We start from the raw sequence: 17,213 nt of genomic DNA, 5'->3' as shown, positions 1-17,213 counted from the left end.
GCCAAAAAAGCATCTGGTATCAAGATCGGTAAGAGTCTAACAACCTCTCACGACAGAACTCAGGACGCTGGTGGCCAATGCTTTAGTAGGCTCGAGGGCTATACGACAAGATATGATGCTACAAGGCATCCGATGTGATTTGAATAGTCTTATCAGCTCAAAGTATTATGAAATTGGTATCTCAAGGTATCAAAGGTAATTATGTATAGTAAGCATCCTGAAATGGTATGCCCTCGAGACAAAACAATGCCATAGCATCCATGGATGTTTCTGATGAGAAGTCATGTGCTAGTGGTCCAAGTCAAAAGGCACTACTTTACTTCGCGGGGGTATCTAAAGTTGCTGTTAGCATTGTTCTCTACTTCTTGGCGATGGGAGGTTCAATTACCAGTCTTGACAGGTTCCTCTGCCTTGGCAGCAGGGGTATCGGTTGGAGCGGCAGGAGCTTCAGCAGGAGCAGCTGGAGCTTCGGCTGGAGCAACAGGAGCTTCAGGTGTAGCTTCAGGTTGAGCAGCAGGAGCCTGAGCCTCTGCCTTGGGAGCAGCAGGGGCTTCGGGGGTAGCTTCAGGTTGGGCAGCAGGGGCCTCAGCCTCGGGCTTAGCAGCAGTTGTATCTGTTGGGGCAGCGGGAGTTGTCTCAGCTGGCTTGGCAGCGTCTGAACGGTCCATTTGTTAGTATTGGTACAAGAAAGTAAGCAAGATGGGGGTTAGTGGGGGAAAAAGGGCATCATACCAGGGTCATTTTCCGGGGCGGCAGTGGGGCCGGTGGGCTTCGCAGCCGCCTCACCGGCCACAGGGGCAGTTGCAGCAGGCTCGGTTGTTTTGGCGGGCTTCTTGTTCTTCTTGCGACTGAAGAACCGCTTGAAGCCCTTCTTCACCTGCTCAAGTGCATCAGGGGCTGGGGAATGTCAGCATCATATTTTGAATGTAAGGCGCCAGACTCAGGGACAATTCGATGTATAAGATGGCAAGTTCACTTACGAACACCAGGCATTTTGATCGATATGTTTGGGATTTGATGAAGTGGGAGTCTACGGCAAACAGGAGAAGAAGATGATGATGATGAGTGCGTTGTGGGTTGTTTAAGAGGAGGAGGAGGAGTGAAGTTGCGCAGTCAAGCCCATCACCACGTGATACCCCTTGTCAAGTATAACTTTACTCTTTTTGGGAGTTTAAAAGCTGCTATTCATTTTGTTTTGGTCTTCGATGCGGCATGAGCGAGATTCAATTGGCCAACTGCAATATAAATGGGTCTTTAACATCTTATCTTGGCTCTGACAGCTACGAAATTGTGGCTGTGCTCTAATTTGTTGACCCTTTCATTTCGACAGCATTTGATTGTTTTGTGTTTATAGTTTCGGAAATTGAACGAGGTACAAGGTAGATATTATACAAACACAATAGTCTCGTAGAGATTACCAGGCCGGCTATTAAGGAGGTAAAAAAGAGTAGAACAAGCCACGGATGGACTGCAGGATAGGACACATTGTTGTAAGCCCAGCGTATACATTTTCTCAGGGTACTCTAGACACGACTCGAGAATACGCCCTATCCCTTGTGCTTGCTGTACCCAAATACCAACAAATAATGAAGCAAAATAGTTCGGAGAAATACGGGCCCGAGACCAGGCGGTTTCCGGTTCATTCCAAACAACACAAGCACATCTAATGGAAATATAAATCTCTCGATAAATTGCCACCAGTGGCGGGCTTCTGAACTAGTTTGAAGTGATCTTTAAATCAATCGCCGGATATTCGCCGACCTTGTTCACCGAGTCGGCGACCTTGGATGACACATCTTGATTTGTATCCATGACCTGGACCATCATTGATGTCAATCTATATTTTACTCTTGAAATCTACTAAATGCATACATATCGACAATCATATGACATGACACGACAATTGGAACCAATAATGCATCGTGTGTGCCACACATCCCGCCAGGCTTCGCGGCTATCCAGCCATAGACCACTGCGTCTCTTCCACCAGAATGCCACAACAGCCTCAATATCAAGACCACCAAGAGATACCTTCTTTACCTCCAGGATCATACATTCAACAATAAACCCACTCCCAAAAATGAACCATAATCTCCGTTCACACAACCAAACAAGCACATCCACTCGCGCTGCATCCACAACAGCAACACCACCACCCAACCCAACAATCCACTCAATATTCGAAAAATCCTCGGGGACATGGCAATACCTAATCTCGGACCCCAAAACCAACCAAGCAGTCATAATTGATCCAGTCCTGAACTACGACCCTGCAACCCAAGCCATAACAACAGAAGCAGCAGACGCAATCCTATCAAAAATCAAAGAAAAGGGCTACAAAATCGACAAAATCCTCGAAACACACGCCCATGCCGACCACCTCAGTGCAGCAGCCTATCTCCAAGCCCGTCTTGCCAAAGAGCAAGACCTGAAACCGCCTGTATGTATTGGCAAACGCATCGAACAGGTCCAGACTCTGTTCGCCAAGCGGTATGGCGTACCAGAGGCAGAATACGTCCGCGTGTTCGATAGACTCTTCGATGACGATGAGGTATTTTCGATTGGGGAGGTGAGTGCGAAGGCTGTGCATCTTCCTGGACATACGCCGGACCATTTGGGATATATGATTGGCGGTAAGTGGAGAGGATTGGTTTCATTCCACCTAACTCGTTGAAATGCAGTACTGATAAATACTAGAAAACCTCTTCTGTGGCGATAGCCTGTTCCACATAGATATAGGCACTGCCCGCTGCGACTTTCCTGGTGGCTCGGCGCGAGATCTGTACGCTTCAGGGCGTAAATTGCTCGCGTTGCCGGATCACTATAGGATCTGGACGGGTCATGATTACCCGCCTGAAGGACGGAGCGAGCCTGTGCCTTGGATGAGTGTGCGGGATCATAAGAGGTTGAATAAGCATCTGAAGGAGGGGATTTCGGAGGAAGAGTTTGTTGCTTTGAGGAGAGAGAGGGACAAGGGTCTGAAGGCTCCTAGGTTGTTGCATCAGTCTTTGCAGGTTAATATTCGGGCTGGGAGGTTGCCTGGTGTTGAGGAGTCTGGGTTCAGGTTTTTGCACGTTCCTTTGGTTGTTAGGGAGTGGTAGTTAGGGTTTAACTATAGATTGAGGAAATGGCTATCAATTTCTAAATATGACTCCAGAGGCAATGAGGGACTTTTTGACGATCTCACATAGGGCTGGGAGATCATCACTATAACATCTCCAGGACAGGGAATCCAGTATGCCAGAAAGTCGATCTTTTGATAAATGATGGGAAATCTTGGAATCTGAAAAAGTGTAATTTTCCTTCTATGACTGAATACAAAACGATGCACACACCAGAGTCACATATCCAGAGAGACTCGGATCGGCTCATCGCAGATAGAAGAAAGAAAAAGGAAGTCATATTAACATCCCAAATAGAGAACATTTTCCCTCCCTACGCCGTAAAAAGGTCATGCAATCCCAGAAGCATCGTGTCTTCCCTTGCAAATCATCATATTTATTTCGAAACCTCGTTGGGCAACAAGTTGCCCTTGATGGCGAACATCTTGCCCGTGCTGGACGAGACAAAGCTGTCGACCTGGCGGGCGTACTGGTCCACCTGGCGGGTGTTGAGCATGCTCTCCAGACGGCTGGGCTCGGCTGGGAGCTTGAACAGACGCTGCCACTCATCCTCGGGGAGGAGGGGCTGGTTGAGAGTGGCGCGGGTAGCGTTCTCCTGGGCGCGCTTCGTCTTCCAGTTGTTGATCTTCTGCTGCTCACGACCGAGCACACGCTGGTAGTACTGGTAGTTGTTGACCTCGGTGTTGTGGGTCTCAATGCTGTCCAGAAGGAGGTCGCAGTTCTTCTCCAGGAAGGGGTCGATGCTGAGCGACATGTTTTCGAGGTTAGGGGCGAGGGGAGAGGTCTTGTTGAAGGGGCTGGACTCGAGGGCGGCCAGGGAAGGAGGAAGCTCAGTGGAGGCCGATGTGGTAGGGCACTGCAGCTGGTGGATGAAAGAGGTGATCAGGTGCGAGTTGTGGATCTTGACGGGGAGCTCTTCGAAGATGTCTTGGTGGCGCATGTTAGACTTTTGCAAGCTGCGAGATTGTCAGTATTCCCAATTTTTCCTCTCCGTGGACCCGGTACGTACTCCTCGGAGGTGAACTTGTTCTCCTTGAAACCAGCCATGAACTTGGATGAAAGGCGGAAAGCGCGGAGGCTGAGGCTGCCCTGGGCACTGCGGCTGACATCGTGAACGAGGGCAACTGTGCGCTCGTTCATCTGGCTCTGGTAGTAGAATTGGTTCTCGATCACGTTCATGTTCACAAAGTTGCCCATGTTGGCGCTGGTGTACCAGCCGACGTTGTTGGCATCAGTGTTGACCTCGCGCAGCATGCGAATCATCTCGCCAGAGTAGGTAGCGTTGGCCTTAGCCCGGGGAGCGGCGGCGGCGGGGTTGGGAGCGGCGTTGTCAAAGTGCGATTCGGCGGGGACCTCAACGACGGGGAAAGGGAAAGTATTCGTGATTTCGAGGGTGCCGTCGACATCCATACCGACAAGGGCGCCGGTGGCAGTGGTAGGGAAGGTCTGGGAGCAGTGCTTGATGATTTTCATGACCACCTGGGAGTATCATCAGCATTCTGGAGCAGATTGGAGATTTTCGCCGGAGGACTGTACCAAGGCCTCGACCTGGACGGCCGCGAGGGAAGCGGGAGTTCTGCAAGTAAGTCAGTATTGTCATTTGAAAGTGCCTGTGTGATTCACATACTCGGCCATTGTGTAGAGTTGCAACAGATGGGCAGTTGTGTTGAGACGGTTGACTTGATCGGTTTGTGTGAAAGGAGCCATTGATTCCTGTTCGGGCTTAGCGTGGTACTATGGAAGGGTAATACCATACACGGATCCCCAGCCAGAACGAGGGGCAAATACCTGTATATTTCGACATTCCTCGTTTTTGTAAAGTTGAGTTTATTTCGTTTTGTACAAAATTGAAGTATACAAATTCCAGAGTATATAAATGTGAATAGCGAGACATGATTCTATGCTAGGGATGCTAAATTAGCCTGTCGACTGAAACTGTTATCTCGTCCCACTTCCCCATTGCACATCATCCCCTCAACCTTCCACAAGATGCCGAACCAACCTACAAGGACCGTGGCCTACGGCCGAGTCCATGATCTACAACACGTCTCCGTAACACAATTAACCAACACCAATGGTTACTGGGTGATGTATGCCAACGCCCTCACCTCCCAATCAACGGCGCAATGAACTAATCAGGATCGCTGCGCAGCTACATCCACGGCGGCGCCTGGCGTGACCCAACAGTAACAGCGGACTCATTCAAAGCAACTGAAGACATTCTGCGCAAAACACCAGGCCTCCCCATCGCCGGATTCGCATCAATCTCCTACCGTCTGAGCGCACACCCAAATCACCCCCAAGACCCAACCCGCACCGGAACGAAAGAATACCGTGATGCAACGCACCCAGATCATATCCGCGATGTAGAGGCTGCGCTGGCCTTTCTTCAGAATACATACGCCTTTGGCGGGCGCTATATTCTTCTTGGGCATAGTTGCGGCGCGACGCTGGCGTTCCAGGCTGTTATGGGAGCTGTTGCGGGACACCGTGAGCAGGCGTTCAAGGGTGCCTTGAATAATACTGATGTTCATATCGGGCCTGTGTCTACTTCGCCTGGCCCATTGCCGCCGCGCTTGACTGTGCAGCCTACTGCTATTGTGGGTGTTGCTGGTATCTATGACTTGAGGCGTTTGCGCGATAGGAACGCTGGGATTGATGCGTATCGCGAGTTCATCGCGGGCGCATTTGGGGACGATGAGTTGCTTTGGGATGCGGTCTCGCCGGCGCAGATGGTTGGGTCGCGGGGTGTCGAGGGTGGTTGGAGATCTGGGCGGTTGGCTGTTCTGGCGCAGTCCAAGGAGGATGAACTCGTTGATGGGTCTCAGGTTGAGGCTATGGAGGAGGCCCTGAGACGGTGGGAGAATGTTGAGGCTCAGGTTCCTGTGCATGAGTTGTCTACGAAGGACCGTAGAGTGCGGGTGTTGTCGATCAGCGGTGAGCATGACGAGGCGTGGGAGAAGGGGGACCAGCTTGCTCGTGCAGTGATCTATGCGTTCGAAGAACTGCAGGCGATGGGCCTGACTACTTGAGATGATGATTCTAACTAACTATAGCATTACACTGTAAATAGTCTGCGTCGAAACTGCGCATACCCATATTTAGCATCAACGCAATTTTATGAGAACATGTCAGATCGAACGATGTTTCGTTGTTATTGAGTCCTGCTTTACTGCAAAGACCAGACAAATAATGTAGATACAAGCGAAGTCGAAGAAAAAAGAAAAAAAAAAACCATTGAAGATTGGCCATGCAAGCCTGACAACGCCGTTCGTAAACACATCTCAAAAGAAGACATCAGAAATCCCTCATTGCGCCGTACTCTTGCTCATGGAAGATTGGTAGCAGCTTCAGGAAGTAACAGGATCACTTCTCGACATCCATGCGACCAGATGCGGCGTCACCGATGACCCGCTCGGCCTTGGCTGGCTCAGCAGCTTGGGCTTCCTCGTCGTATTCAAAAGCATCCTCATCACTGTCACTGTCCTCGACAAATTTGTGGTTGATGCCAGCCGCGGATAGACGCCACTTCAGATCCTCGCGGTTGAGGTCCTGGTAGCGAGCGAGCGCAGCTGCGGCGTGCACCTTGAAGCCATAAATCCGGGGCTCGTAACGGCGGGCGCTCTTCTCAGGATTGAGAGCAGGGTACACCTGGAACAAGATAGAGTGGAAAGAGGTACCGAAGTAAGCACCGTCGATAGATGCGTGGCGGGAAGACTTGGGGTTGTAAATATCTTCACACTTAGGGCAGTACAATTTGACAGTGCTCTGGTTGGGAATGTCGGACTGGCCCACTGGCAACAAAGCATGGCCTTCGCACATCACACGAGGGCATTTGCCGAAGTCGCTCTTCTTGTACTTCTCAAGCTAAGGTACATTAGCATGTAATGACTCGATCTTGTTGCACTTTGGACATACCATTTTAGCAAGGCCGCGAGTGGTCACGATGTACCGAGCATGGACCAAGCCGTAAAGGTGACGAGCCGACTTTTCGATTTGCTCGCGGAGGTCATCGTCGGCATCGAGGTCGAAAACATCGGTCACAAGGTCAAGAGCATATTGGTAGTAGGAAACCTCAGTGTTCAGGCCAGTGAGGTTGAAACGATCGGTCAGGTAATCCTCATCGATTTCACAAAAGTACTCATTGCCGCGAGAGGAAACAAACTGAACGGAAATAATTGCCATTAGCATCTTGATCGTCCATATGTTGTAATTTTCATCAAGCTCGGGGTAGCAATCGCAATCGCCATCGTGTGCGCTTTTGCTTATGATGTCACGCCAGGCCGTGTCCCCAACTGCATGGTAGTCCTGACCACTGACAGCCAAAGCATCAGGACTGACTCCTAGAGCAAAGGAGGCCTTCAGGTCCTCCATTTGGCTGATTATCCAGCCAGTTAGAACCAGCGAAGGAGCAGCGAAGCACAACAAGAACACTCCAATGTACGATCTCGCCGCTCCGCATTGCTGGCCCTTGGCCGAGAGCATCACCGCATAGCGGCCCAGACGGAGAGCGAATCCCTGGAGGGTGATACCAAAAAAATAGCAAACGGCCGAGAGCGGGAGGAGTTGGATTTGTTGGAGGCGTTGGAGGAATTGGCGGCAAACCAATTTTGGTCCAAAGTGAGGCATCATTGAGAGCGAGGCGAGAGCAAGAGAACGACGCAGGAACGAAGACACGAAGACGGGCGAAATGGTGTAGCTTTCGTCCGATGGCAAGTGTAATGAACTCGGCGGGTCCTCCCATCACACGCTCACTGCCTTTGTGTTCTGGACGCCATTCGCAACAACAACTCCAAGGCTGGCATGTGCTCTCGTTGCGCTGACTCGGAGATGCGATCTGCCCCCCCAGGCTGCAGAGCTATGATAAAAAGAAATCCCACTTACCCAGTCACGCCAGTAGCTTGTGTAGTCGCTATCTGTCTCGCTATTGAAGTCCTCCATTATATCGTTATGTTGTTGGGTGCGCGGTAGCTCGAATTATTTTGCACTCTGCGCGCGGGTTGAGGAGGAGCCACAGGCGGGGTCACGGAGCCCAAGCTGCTGGAGGAGCCCAGACCTGCACAGCTGAGATATTAGGAGACTGTCTTGTCGTGACTAGTCTCTAGGGTCGCAAATTGGTTTATAAAAGGGACGGCGGGGTTGTGAGATTCAGCTTGAGGAGTGTAAATGTATCCCGCTCGTTATCACGAGATAGCCTCTTCGCTAGTGGGCGGTCTGAAGTTTTGCCAATATAATGCCGGATGTATACACCGCCCTTTACATCTACACAACTGGCAAGCTTCATTTGCTACACATACGATAGGATTTCAATAATTGCGACATCTCATTGATAATTTCTTGACCTGCTAACTGTCTACCTAACCACAGTTCCAGTCAATTTCAGTGCTTAGAATGAGGGGTTTGCGTTTGCGATAAGCTGAGCGAAGTACGCCTAAGCAGAACAATCAGCACACAGTCAAATCGGTGATAAAATCCATGCTTCACTTACCTGGAACCAGGTTCCAGCTTCAGGAGCAGGCTGAAGAGCATCACTGTATCCACAGTGAGCATCGTAGCGAGCCGAACTACTATCCGAAGTGCCATCACTCTCGCCGCCAGGCTTCACCCAAACAAACGCATCCTCAAGCGCATCACCGGTAGTAGTAGTCGGGCGAACACCAAATCCAGTTCCTTTCACATTGCACCAATCACCCCAGGCATTCTGCTGGGTAGGTTGGACACCATTTCGACCTAAAAGTAAAGTTAACGGCTATACTTGAAACTCGGGGTATTCTTCAGTTACACACCAGTGTCAGTAATGAAGTGAGCATCCCAGCCTGCACTCGAGAGAAGGGGGGCAATTGCATTAACATATCTCTTCTCGTCGCAGTTGGAATCACCCGAGGTGTACGATGGGCACGTAGACAGAGACCAGCCGTTGTAATTGGCAACATTTGTGGCCAGTCCTCGGAGTGATGCAGGCTTCAAGGCATTGTTATATACCTGTGCGAAAAGTGTTGCTGCTGGGCTCAAATTGGCTGGCCAACCAAGCCATCCCGCATGTCCTGTAGGAATTGTTAGCGGGTGGGAAAGAAGTAGCCCAGACATGAAACTCACCAGCATCGAGATACATGGCAACATTGTCCAAATTCAATTGCGTAACTGCGTAATTGGTACATTCCAAATAAGCATCATGGGCATTAGCACACTTGGAAACAGCCATGTTGGTGACTAAATTAGCCAAGCTATCAGGCTCTAGAGGAGAGGAACAATTAGCTGCTGAAGCACCATTGCAACGTTAATTCACGTACCAATAACCAGAATCGTCCTAACATCAGAGTACTGAAGCAAAATAGCCCGAATAGAATCAATATAAGCCTTGTATTTTGCAACTCCCCCATTGGCAATTGAATACTCCCCGTTACTTGCCAAAGCGGCACAGTCCCGATCAGGAAGATCGTATACCACGAATGTGCCCGCAATTGGGGGACTAGCACCAGCGGCATTTTTGGCTTTGATATCTGCCAGGTAGGTGCTCATTGTCGGGACTTTGGCTGCGGTATCTCTGAAAGAAGAGAAAAGAAGAGAGATGTTAGAATTGGAGGGACATTTTGTGGCTTGGGGTTGAAACAATTCTGTTTTAATTTCGAAATGTCAATACTTACAGCCAGAAGAACGATGGCACCTGGGCTGCTTTGCTTGCTGCAGCTGCGGCTGCTCCTGTCATTGATGGCAGGGCCGAGGCTGAGACTTCTGATGCATAGTATGTGTTTGGGTAGAGTTGATAGCCCGAGAAGGGATTTCCTGTAATTGCAGCTCGGGGGACGTTCTGAATGACGGCTGCAGCTGCAGTTGTGGCCAAAAGTGGCACGATTGAAGCGAGATATCGCATGCTGGTGGGAATTGACTGGTGGAATGTGGCTTAGTTGTTGGTCTTGCGGGATTTGATTTCATGGAAACGTAAATCGTGTTATTTCTGTTTCTTTATATATTCATCCAAAGCAACACCCCTTCCCATAATATCGGAACAAGAAGCCGTAATCCGAAGTTGATGCAACATCATCCCAGGCTATTTGACGATGACACCATGAAGGGTTCCGTTAAATGCGTCGTTTCTGCATTTTACCAAGAGAGATTTCGAGACTTAGCCAAATGCACGTTCGTCTCGTGAGAGGCATGAGCTCAAGCTGCATGCAATTAGGTATGGCTTGCCTAGAAGGTCAAGGGGTGAAAATCTGGGGTAGTCTGAAGACCCTGATATCTCATACGGAATTGATACTCCGTCCCCAAAGGGGATGGGCTGTAGTCGATCCTCTCCAAACTCGGCGCGGAAGATGTCAAACGAAGTTCCAGATAGTAGCAGTATTTGATATTAGTTTTTGCTTATATGGAGATATTCATGCAGGCGAAAACACACGAGAAGAGAAAGTCGATAGCTGTTCATGGACGGCTATATGTGAGCTGGCAACAGCATGGTGAAATATGGAGAACGAACTTGAACTTCCTTTCAAGCCTCCAGATATGCCTGGGAGTATATATGTTATCTCTAAGGGTTAGACATGAAACGAAAGCCTTGTCAGGATGTTGCAAGGTTTGCGGTCTGTGTTCAAACCTACGTGCTGAGGAAACGCCATTTCTCGGCTCTTGACAGCCAAATCCTTCGAAATTCTTCAGTCTCACGACCCCGCACATTAAACACTATGAATGCAGGGTCCAGGAGTGAATGGGTCAAGGGATCTATGAGTTTCAAGTATATGGACTGGTCAATGTTGTGCCAAGGACGGCATGTCCGTTCCAAGGACCTCTTAGCCTAAATTCATTAAGAGAAGTCTAGCGTAGAACTGGGTCAGGAGGTGACATACTTGTGCCTGTTCATCACCTGAACTGGTGTTGACAAGGATTAGGTTACAATAAGATCAAGGACGAAAGCCGTTCCTAGAACGCAAAAGTGATGTCTTTCGCCTACGGTTTAAGACACGCTTGTTTTAGAAACCAGCGAAGCATATGCATCAAATCAAAATTTTCATTCAATTGAGTAGATGCTGACGAATAGGAAAGTGAAAGAGTGGAGTGGTATATATCATCATGTGGACCCGGCTTCAGCCTGGGAAATATTCAACGCAATTAAAAGGGGGGAAACGAGGCCAAGAGAAGAAAATAATGAAAGTAGAAAGGCTCAACGATGTCTAATCGTCGGTTATGAACGCTGGGCATGATCACATTCAGCCAGGAACTTGTAAATGCCCTCAACGCCTTCATAAGCAGACTTGCTCTCCTGCGGACCAGCACTGGAGTATTCTGGGAAGAAAGCTTGATCGCCAAGTTCACTAACGTTGATACTAGAGTAGCTTTGAGATGAGGTTCTCCAGGGATTGGCACCATAGAGTTGACTATCCTCGAAGCTGATGGCATTTCCAGAGTCACGACTGATACCTGGCGAAGAGGGCGTCATCATTTCATGCCAGTCCAGATCCTGGGGATATTGAGTTTGCATCTTGGGAGCCTTTTCGAAGTAATAGTCGGTGTCAGGTGACGGTGGAACGCTGGGTGCGAAGGGGAACAACAGGGCCATGTCAGCACCAGTACGAAGATCGAAGTCTTCGTCTTGGACGATGCGGCCTCTCTGAACTCCGGCCTCATCACAAAGTCGCTCCACTGTGTCTGCGTCGCAGCCTGGGAAGCGTACTCGTATGGTGGAGCGTTCGTGAAGGGTGATTGGGAGGTCCCCTAGCGACGCCAAACGTTTGAGATCATTCATAATAGCCGCAAAATCCTTCAGAGCACGAGCAAAGTCGGCAGAAAGGATGTCCATGAGTCCCTCGGAGTTCAGGGTGTCACATGGGACAGATGAAGTCTGACTGAGACCACCCAGGGCACCGAAAGCAGTGATGGTGGGAGAAACCTGAAAGTCAAGGTAAGAGCCAGGAGAATTACGCGGGATGGAGTTCATCTTGCGCTCCGCTTGATCCTGGAGAACGGTGACAGCCTTATAGCGCTTCTCGCCGGTATTGGGATCAAGGCCATCGAATCGAACCTTCTGCCCAGAGAGGAAGAAGGCACGAACTCCCTGGGAAACATTCTGGATAACTTGTGCCGGGGCTGCAGGACCATGGGAAAAGTATCTGGCTCCACCAAAGCGGCCTGCTCCAACGGCGTACCCTCCCGCGGTGCGGCCGAGAGTACCACCGGTCAGATTGGGCCGAAGGGTAGAAGCAAAGGGCGCACGGCTGCTCAGTCGGCCGACGTTGGATACGATGCGAGAAGTGGCATGGGCGGTACCTTCGGCACCGAATGTAGATCTAATCGCAGAGGTAAAAGCACTGGCAGCACGAGTCGAGAAGTGGCGACTGCGGGCTTGACGGATGGCAGCGGCACGACTGATTGGCTGGCGATTGATGCGGGCATAGGCAGGTTGATATCGCAACGAGTTGTATTGAGGTTCTGGTAATTTAGACCGAATGGCCTTGGAAGCCTTTTCATAGGCAAACCTGGGATGACGTTAGTTGATGACTGCCATTGTTCCTCGATGAGGAGGCGACAAGAAGTTGTACACGTACCTAGCTGCTCTCCATATCTTAGGGAGCAGCAGGTGCCCATTTGGAGGCGCCATGCTGAGAGTTGAGAGACGTGTATCCTAATTTGAATAGTAAGACGGATGGAGAAGGAGGGAGGCCTGATGATGCTGGGGTATACCCTTATCTCTCCGCCCCAAGCATGACCCGCAGTGGCGGTGCATCGCCACCCTCGTGACAAGTCACTGACTTTGCATCCCAAAAAGGCTTAGCACCATTTTGTTTGTCTGATTTGCTCTATTGCACTGGTTTGTCTGGTTTGTTACTGCACTATGCATGGCGGGGTGGACTCGCGAATTGTTCATCTAACAAATGGATTCTTTTGGTATCTAAAGCCTATGTACTTCATAAAACATCATCGTTACATATTTACTCGTCATCACCGAAGAAGACCTTGACGGGCAACCAGGCGTCACCGCAGACCTTGAAGCGGTCCTTGAGGTTGTCCAGCTGGTTAACCTCCTCAGCAGTCAACTCCCAGCCGTTAATGTCAAGGTTACCCTCAATGCGGGCCTTGTTAACAGACTTGGGGATGACACTCCAGCCCTTGGTAATACCCCAGACGAGGAGTACCTGCTGGGGAGTCTTGCCCTTGTTCTCGGCGATCTTCAGAAGAGTGGCATCCTTGTAGAGGGGAGAGTCGGTGGAGCCCAGGCAGGAGTAGCCGGTGGAGTGAATGCCCTTGGAGGTGTTGTAGGCGACGAGCTTGGGGGAGGGGTTGTTGGGGTGCAGCTCGATCTGGTTGACGGCGGGGACGATCTTGCAGCTGGGGTCGTTGAGGAGCTTCTCCATGTTCTTGATGCCAAAGTTGGAGACACCAATGTTGCGCACCTTGCCAGTGGCAGGGAGCTTCTGCATGTCTTGCCAGGTCTTGATGAAGTCCCAGTCAGGGTGGTGCTTGGACAGGTCGTTGGGGTCGGTCGAGCTGGGCCAGTGAATGAGGTAGAGATCGACGTAGTCGGTACCAAGATCCTTGAGAGAGGACTCAATACCCTCGTTCACGCGCTTGTGCCAGGGGTTGTCCAGCTTGGTGGTGAGCCAGATCTGCTCGCGGGGCACGCCGGAATCCTTGATACCGGCACCAACCTCGGCCTCGTTGCCGTAGGCCAGGGCAGTGTCAATGTGACGGTAACCAGCCAGGAGGGCATCGCGAACAGCGATGCGGACCTCATTGGGCTTCGATTGCCATGTTCCAAGACCAATGGCGGGGATCTTGTCACCGGTGTTGAGGGTGTAGGTCTTCCTATAGAGCAAAGGTGGTCAGTAGGATGGTCTTCCGACATTGCGCTCAGATTAGACTCACTGAGTGTGCTGGTTGGACATTTTGGAGGTATAAATATGAATTGATGAGAGAAACCAAATCTTTAGGGGGGAGTAGGGGTCTTTTATAATGGGAGGCGTCCTAAAGTGGGCAGGTCCAAGAGCAATGATCTCAGAGGGGTAGTGGGGAAATGCTTACAACGCACTATATTTGTCCACTCAAAGCAACCTTGGAAGGAGTTTTGGGGTCAAGAAGGTTATTATGTTACATGTATTATGTTAGTGTTAGGAATTACCCGATTATCATCCATAAGTTGACGTTTTCCTCACGGAGTACTATGGTCCTTCACATCTCCGTCATCCCTCTCCATTCCGGCTAAATAGCCAGGCCCACTGCTGACTGTACACTTTTCATCCTCAGGTCCCCAATTGGCTCCTTTCCAAGCTGGTCGCGCCGCAAAACTGCCCTTTCCAGAACTTTCTCATTCGCTTTCACCCGACTGAACGTAACTCCCGTTATTCGCTCGGTCTATTACCCTCCCCCACCTTTCGTTCCCCCCCCCCGGATAATTAACAAATCCCCATATCACCTGCATTATACCATTATACCCGAGTCCTGGATCCCGTTACCCTTCCCACTTTATCCCGATCGGCGTCATGTCTTCGGGATTCGTTTCAGCCGGAACCAACGAGCAGCCGATTGAGCGGGATGATGAGTGGCTCAAAGCGCAACAAGAGCTAGAGGAGGAGCGGAGGCGAAAGGCCGAGATAGGCAAACAGGATGACGGCAAAAGTCTCTTTGAGGTCCTGGAGCGCAACAAAAGTGAGCTTGACTTGGCGATGAGGCTGGTCTGCACCCCGCAATGGCGGAAAATGCAGCCAATGGATCCAGGAAATCAGACTGACGTGTTAGGGTGATTTCCCGCGGTTAATGTGTAGTGGCCAAACAAGAAGCCTTTGAGGAGAAATCCCGACTGAAGAACCAATTCCGTTCGCTGGACGAAGACGAGGTTGACTTTCTGGATTCCGTCCTGGAATCAACAAGAGCTCAGGAGGCTGCGGTGAAGCGCGACACGGCTGATCAGCTCGAGGTTTTCCGGCGACAGCGCGAAGAGGCCGAAAAGGCTCTACTCGGACCGACCTCGTCGGATGTTACACCTGCGGAGGAAGAGGAATGGACTGCGCCGGCGCGCAAGAGGCGCCGCGACAAGCAGAAGGATCTTCTGATTCCCGGGAAAAAGCGCAAAGCTTCGTTGACCGAGAAAAAATCCCAGGAACCAGATGCACAGAAGCCTGAAGCTGACCGTGGATCAAAGCCTAAGCAGGCAGCGCAACAAAATCCCAAGCCCAGTGAAGTCGCCGCCTCCACACCCTCCAAGACTGCTGCGAAACCCGAACAGAGTCAACCACAAAAGTCACCGGTGAAACCAGCCCCGGTCTCGCTCGGCCTGGCGGGATACAGCTCTGATTCAGAGTGAGGCGTCGTAGTTGACCGACCTGTTTTGGTCCCTCCCATGCATAATATTCGAGCAGGTATCCAATGGAACCAACTGAACTGTGTACATCAGAGTCAGATTTAGCGAATGATCTTAATCTACTACTTCAACTGATTGACTTTCTTTTCTTTCATTCAAACTCATATTGACTCTTGTGTCTGATTGTACCGATTTATATGTATATCAAGACTGTTGCTTCCACTCAGCAAATTTATGGTAAACATCTTTCCGGAACACCTGCTTCAACTCAGCAACCAGTCCCCCATCAACAGGCAAAGCAGACTGAACTGCCCCAACACCACAAAGCCCATTCTTCCGATCAACAAACCAAGTCAATGTCAACCCTCCTCCCCAACTCAAACTCCCTTCCCCTTGCCACCCATCAATATCCTCAAGAGTCAACAGCCCACTCAGCCCATAGCCAACCCTGACCCCAGGCTCGACCCCAATTCGGAACATAGGCCCAATAGGACCATCTAATTTCTCCAAATGGCTCTTCTCAGCCTGCTCGCCAAGCTGCTGCACGAACATCCCATCAACAGTACCCCGTTTCAACAAAACCTCGTCCCCATCCAACAAAGACCCCAAAATCTTCAGGAAATCAGGCCCAGTCATAAACAACCCATGTCCCCCAAAATGCCCTTTTGACCGTTTATTGATATCACCCCCACCCCCAAGAACCGCCCGCCCAAGACCCTCAACATCATCCGGATTCAGATCAACAAGTCTCTCCCGCAGATCCTCACGACTCACAGGATAAAACTGCGCATCCGAAAACCCCAATGGCGTAAACACCCGCTCCTGCATCCGTTCACCCAATGTCTGTCCAGTAACACGCTCGACAATCCGCCCAGCCCAATCATGACCCGAGCCATACATCCAACCCTCGCCAGGCTGGAAACTGAGCGGATACGAGAAAGTGTCTTCAACATTCTTCTGCGGGGCTTCGTCGGCCACACCAAATCTCTCGCGCCATGCTCCGATCTTCGGGTCCAGGAAGTGGTATGTCACGCCTGCACTGTGGCTAAGTAGCATCCGCAGTGTAATTGGGCGGTTCGTCGCTTCCAGGATGGGGGTTTTGGCTTCGTCGTCCGTGAATCCTGTAAGCACTTGTTTGGATCCGAGTTCTGGGCAGATGGGCGAGATGTCGTCGTCTAGAGTCAATGTGCCCTCTTCGACGCATTGCATTGCTGCGATGGTGGTTATGATTTTTGTTGCGCTGGCTAGGTATAGCATGTCGTTTAATTCTTGGGGTTTCTGTTCGCCAGAAAGCAGGGTGCGTTGGCCCATGGCTTTGTTGTAGGTGAATGTTCCATTTTTGTTTCTGGTGCATACGACAGCACCGTTGATCTTTTTGGAGTCGATGGCGGCTTGGAAGGACTCTTCGATGGTTGCCATTTTGGTTGCTATATTGGTTGGGTTAGTTTGGGTTGCGTATTCACGGGAGGGTTCAACTTATAATAGCTCGAATCACGCTAATACAAATAAGGTATGCAGCTCGATCCGGGAACAGCCCTTGTAACTTACATGACGGGGACATGCCCTTGTGTATTTTACCTGAAACTGCTTTACGGATGCCATGCCCACTCGTCACTAGCATCTCCAGAGAAGCTGTATAGCAGCAAGAATACCTACGGCCCAAATTGAATGCTATGTACTATTCGCGATAACTTATAATATAGAGCTACACACTAGATATCACCGAGCTAACTTATGGAGTAGCCACAGTTTCTACAAGAGACCATCGAGCAAAAGTCGTCATGGGATTTATCATGACTATTTAT

At 50.4% G+C, this 17,213-nt stretch overlaps 10 protein-coding genes across 10 annotated transcripts; 3 read left to right on the top strand and 7 right to left on the bottom strand.

The window, feature by feature from the left end:
• Window positions 1–316: 316 nt before the first annotated feature.
• N7511_004601 (uncharacterized protein) lies at window positions 317–993 on the bottom strand (the record flags this gene model as incomplete). The annotated part of the gene is made up of 4 exons (XM_057127026.1): window positions 317–333; window positions 389–655; window positions 733–897; window positions 981–993. 4 exons carry the CDS (start codon window positions 991–993, stop codon window positions 317–319), a joined length of 462 nt encoding a protein of 153 aa, XP_056985916.1.
• A 1,087-nt stretch (window positions 994–2,080) lies between these two features.
• On the top strand, window positions 2,081–3,101 carry N7511_004600 (MBL fold metallo-hydrolase; the record flags this gene model as incomplete). Its single annotated transcript, XM_057127025.1, has 2 exons — window positions 2,081–2,633; window positions 2,698–3,101. 2 exons carry the CDS (start codon window positions 2,081–2,083, stop codon window positions 3,099–3,101), a joined length of 957 nt encoding a protein of 318 aa, XP_056985915.1.
• Window positions 3,102–3,498: 397 nt separating this feature from the next.
• N7511_004599 (putative eukaryotic translation initiation factor 3 subunit EifCh) lies at window positions 3,499–4,829 on the bottom strand (the record flags this gene model as incomplete). Its single annotated transcript, XM_057127024.1, has 4 exons — window positions 3,499–4,078; window positions 4,132–4,601; window positions 4,659–4,698; window positions 4,750–4,829. The coding sequence occupies 4 exons, from the start codon at window positions 4,827–4,829 to the stop codon at window positions 3,499–3,501; spliced, it is 1,170 nt and encodes a 389-aa protein (XP_056985914.1).
• A 282-nt stretch (window positions 4,830–5,111) lies between these two features.
• N7511_004598 (arylformamidase) lies at window positions 5,112–6,154 on the top strand (the record flags this gene model as incomplete). Its single annotated transcript, XM_057127023.1, has 2 exons — window positions 5,112–5,212; window positions 5,275–6,154. The coding sequence occupies 2 exons, from the start codon at window positions 5,112–5,114 to the stop codon at window positions 6,152–6,154; spliced, it is 981 nt and encodes a 326-aa protein (XP_056985913.1).
• A 334-nt stretch (window positions 6,155–6,488) lies between these two features.
• N7511_004597 (casein kinase II subunit beta) lies at window positions 6,489–7,751 on the bottom strand (the record flags this gene model as incomplete). Its single annotated transcript, XM_057127022.1, has 2 exons — window positions 6,489–6,989; window positions 7,041–7,751. The coding sequence occupies 2 exons, from the start codon at window positions 7,749–7,751 to the stop codon at window positions 6,489–6,491; spliced, it is 1,212 nt and encodes a 403-aa protein (XP_056985912.1).
• Window positions 7,752–8,508: 757 nt separating this feature from the next.
• cbhC (putative cellobiohydrolase) lies at window positions 8,509–9,993 on the bottom strand (the record flags this gene model as incomplete). The annotated part of the gene is made up of 6 exons (XM_057127021.1): window positions 8,509–8,553; window positions 8,611–8,852; window positions 8,909–9,166; window positions 9,219–9,356; window positions 9,413–9,666; window positions 9,767–9,993. The coding sequence occupies 6 exons, from the start codon at window positions 9,991–9,993 to the stop codon at window positions 8,509–8,511; spliced, it is 1,164 nt and encodes a 387-aa protein (XP_056985911.1).
• A 1,305-nt stretch (window positions 9,994–11,298) lies between these two features.
• N7511_004595 (uncharacterized protein) lies at window positions 11,299–12,711 on the bottom strand (the record flags this gene model as incomplete). Its single annotated transcript, XM_057127020.1, has 2 exons — window positions 11,299–12,589; window positions 12,659–12,711. The coding sequence occupies 2 exons, from the start codon at window positions 12,709–12,711 to the stop codon at window positions 11,299–11,301; spliced, it is 1,344 nt and encodes a 447-aa protein (XP_056985910.1).
• Window positions 12,712–13,042: 331 nt separating this feature from the next.
• Window positions 13,043–13,996, bottom strand: gcy1 (putative glycerol dehydrogenase Gcy1; the record flags this gene model as incomplete). The annotated part of the gene is made up of 2 exons (XM_057127019.1): window positions 13,043–13,916; window positions 13,977–13,996. 2 exons carry the CDS (start codon window positions 13,994–13,996, stop codon window positions 13,043–13,045), a joined length of 894 nt encoding a protein of 297 aa, XP_056985909.1.
• A 594-nt stretch (window positions 13,997–14,590) lies between these two features.
• Window positions 14,591–15,411, top strand: N7511_004593 (PSME3-interacting protein; the record flags this gene model as incomplete). Its single annotated transcript, XM_057127018.1, has 2 exons — window positions 14,591–14,756; window positions 14,873–15,411. 2 exons carry the CDS (start codon window positions 14,591–14,593, stop codon window positions 15,409–15,411), a joined length of 705 nt encoding a protein of 234 aa, XP_056985908.1.
• A 201-nt stretch (window positions 15,412–15,612) lies between these two features.
• On the bottom strand, window positions 15,613–16,827 carry N7511_004592 (serine hydrolase domain-containing protein; the record flags this gene model as incomplete). The annotated part of the gene is made up of 1 exon (XM_057127017.1): window positions 15,613–16,827. The coding sequence occupies one exon, from the start codon at window positions 16,825–16,827 to the stop codon at window positions 15,613–15,615; it is 1,215 nt and encodes a 404-aa protein (XP_056985907.1).
• Between the last annotated feature and the right edge of the window lie 386 nt (window positions 16,828–17,213).

The sequence above is a fragment of the Penicillium nucicola genome, assembly GCF_028828085.1.
Source record: "Penicillium nucicola strain IBT 29836 chromosome Unknown utg000003l, whole genome shotgun sequence".
NCBI classification, from domain to species: Eukaryota; Fungi; Ascomycota; class Eurotiomycetes; order Eurotiales; family Aspergillaceae; genus Penicillium; species Penicillium nucicola.
Note: the sequence above shows the minus strand (reverse complement) of the source record. Positions and strands in the feature narration are given on the sequence as shown.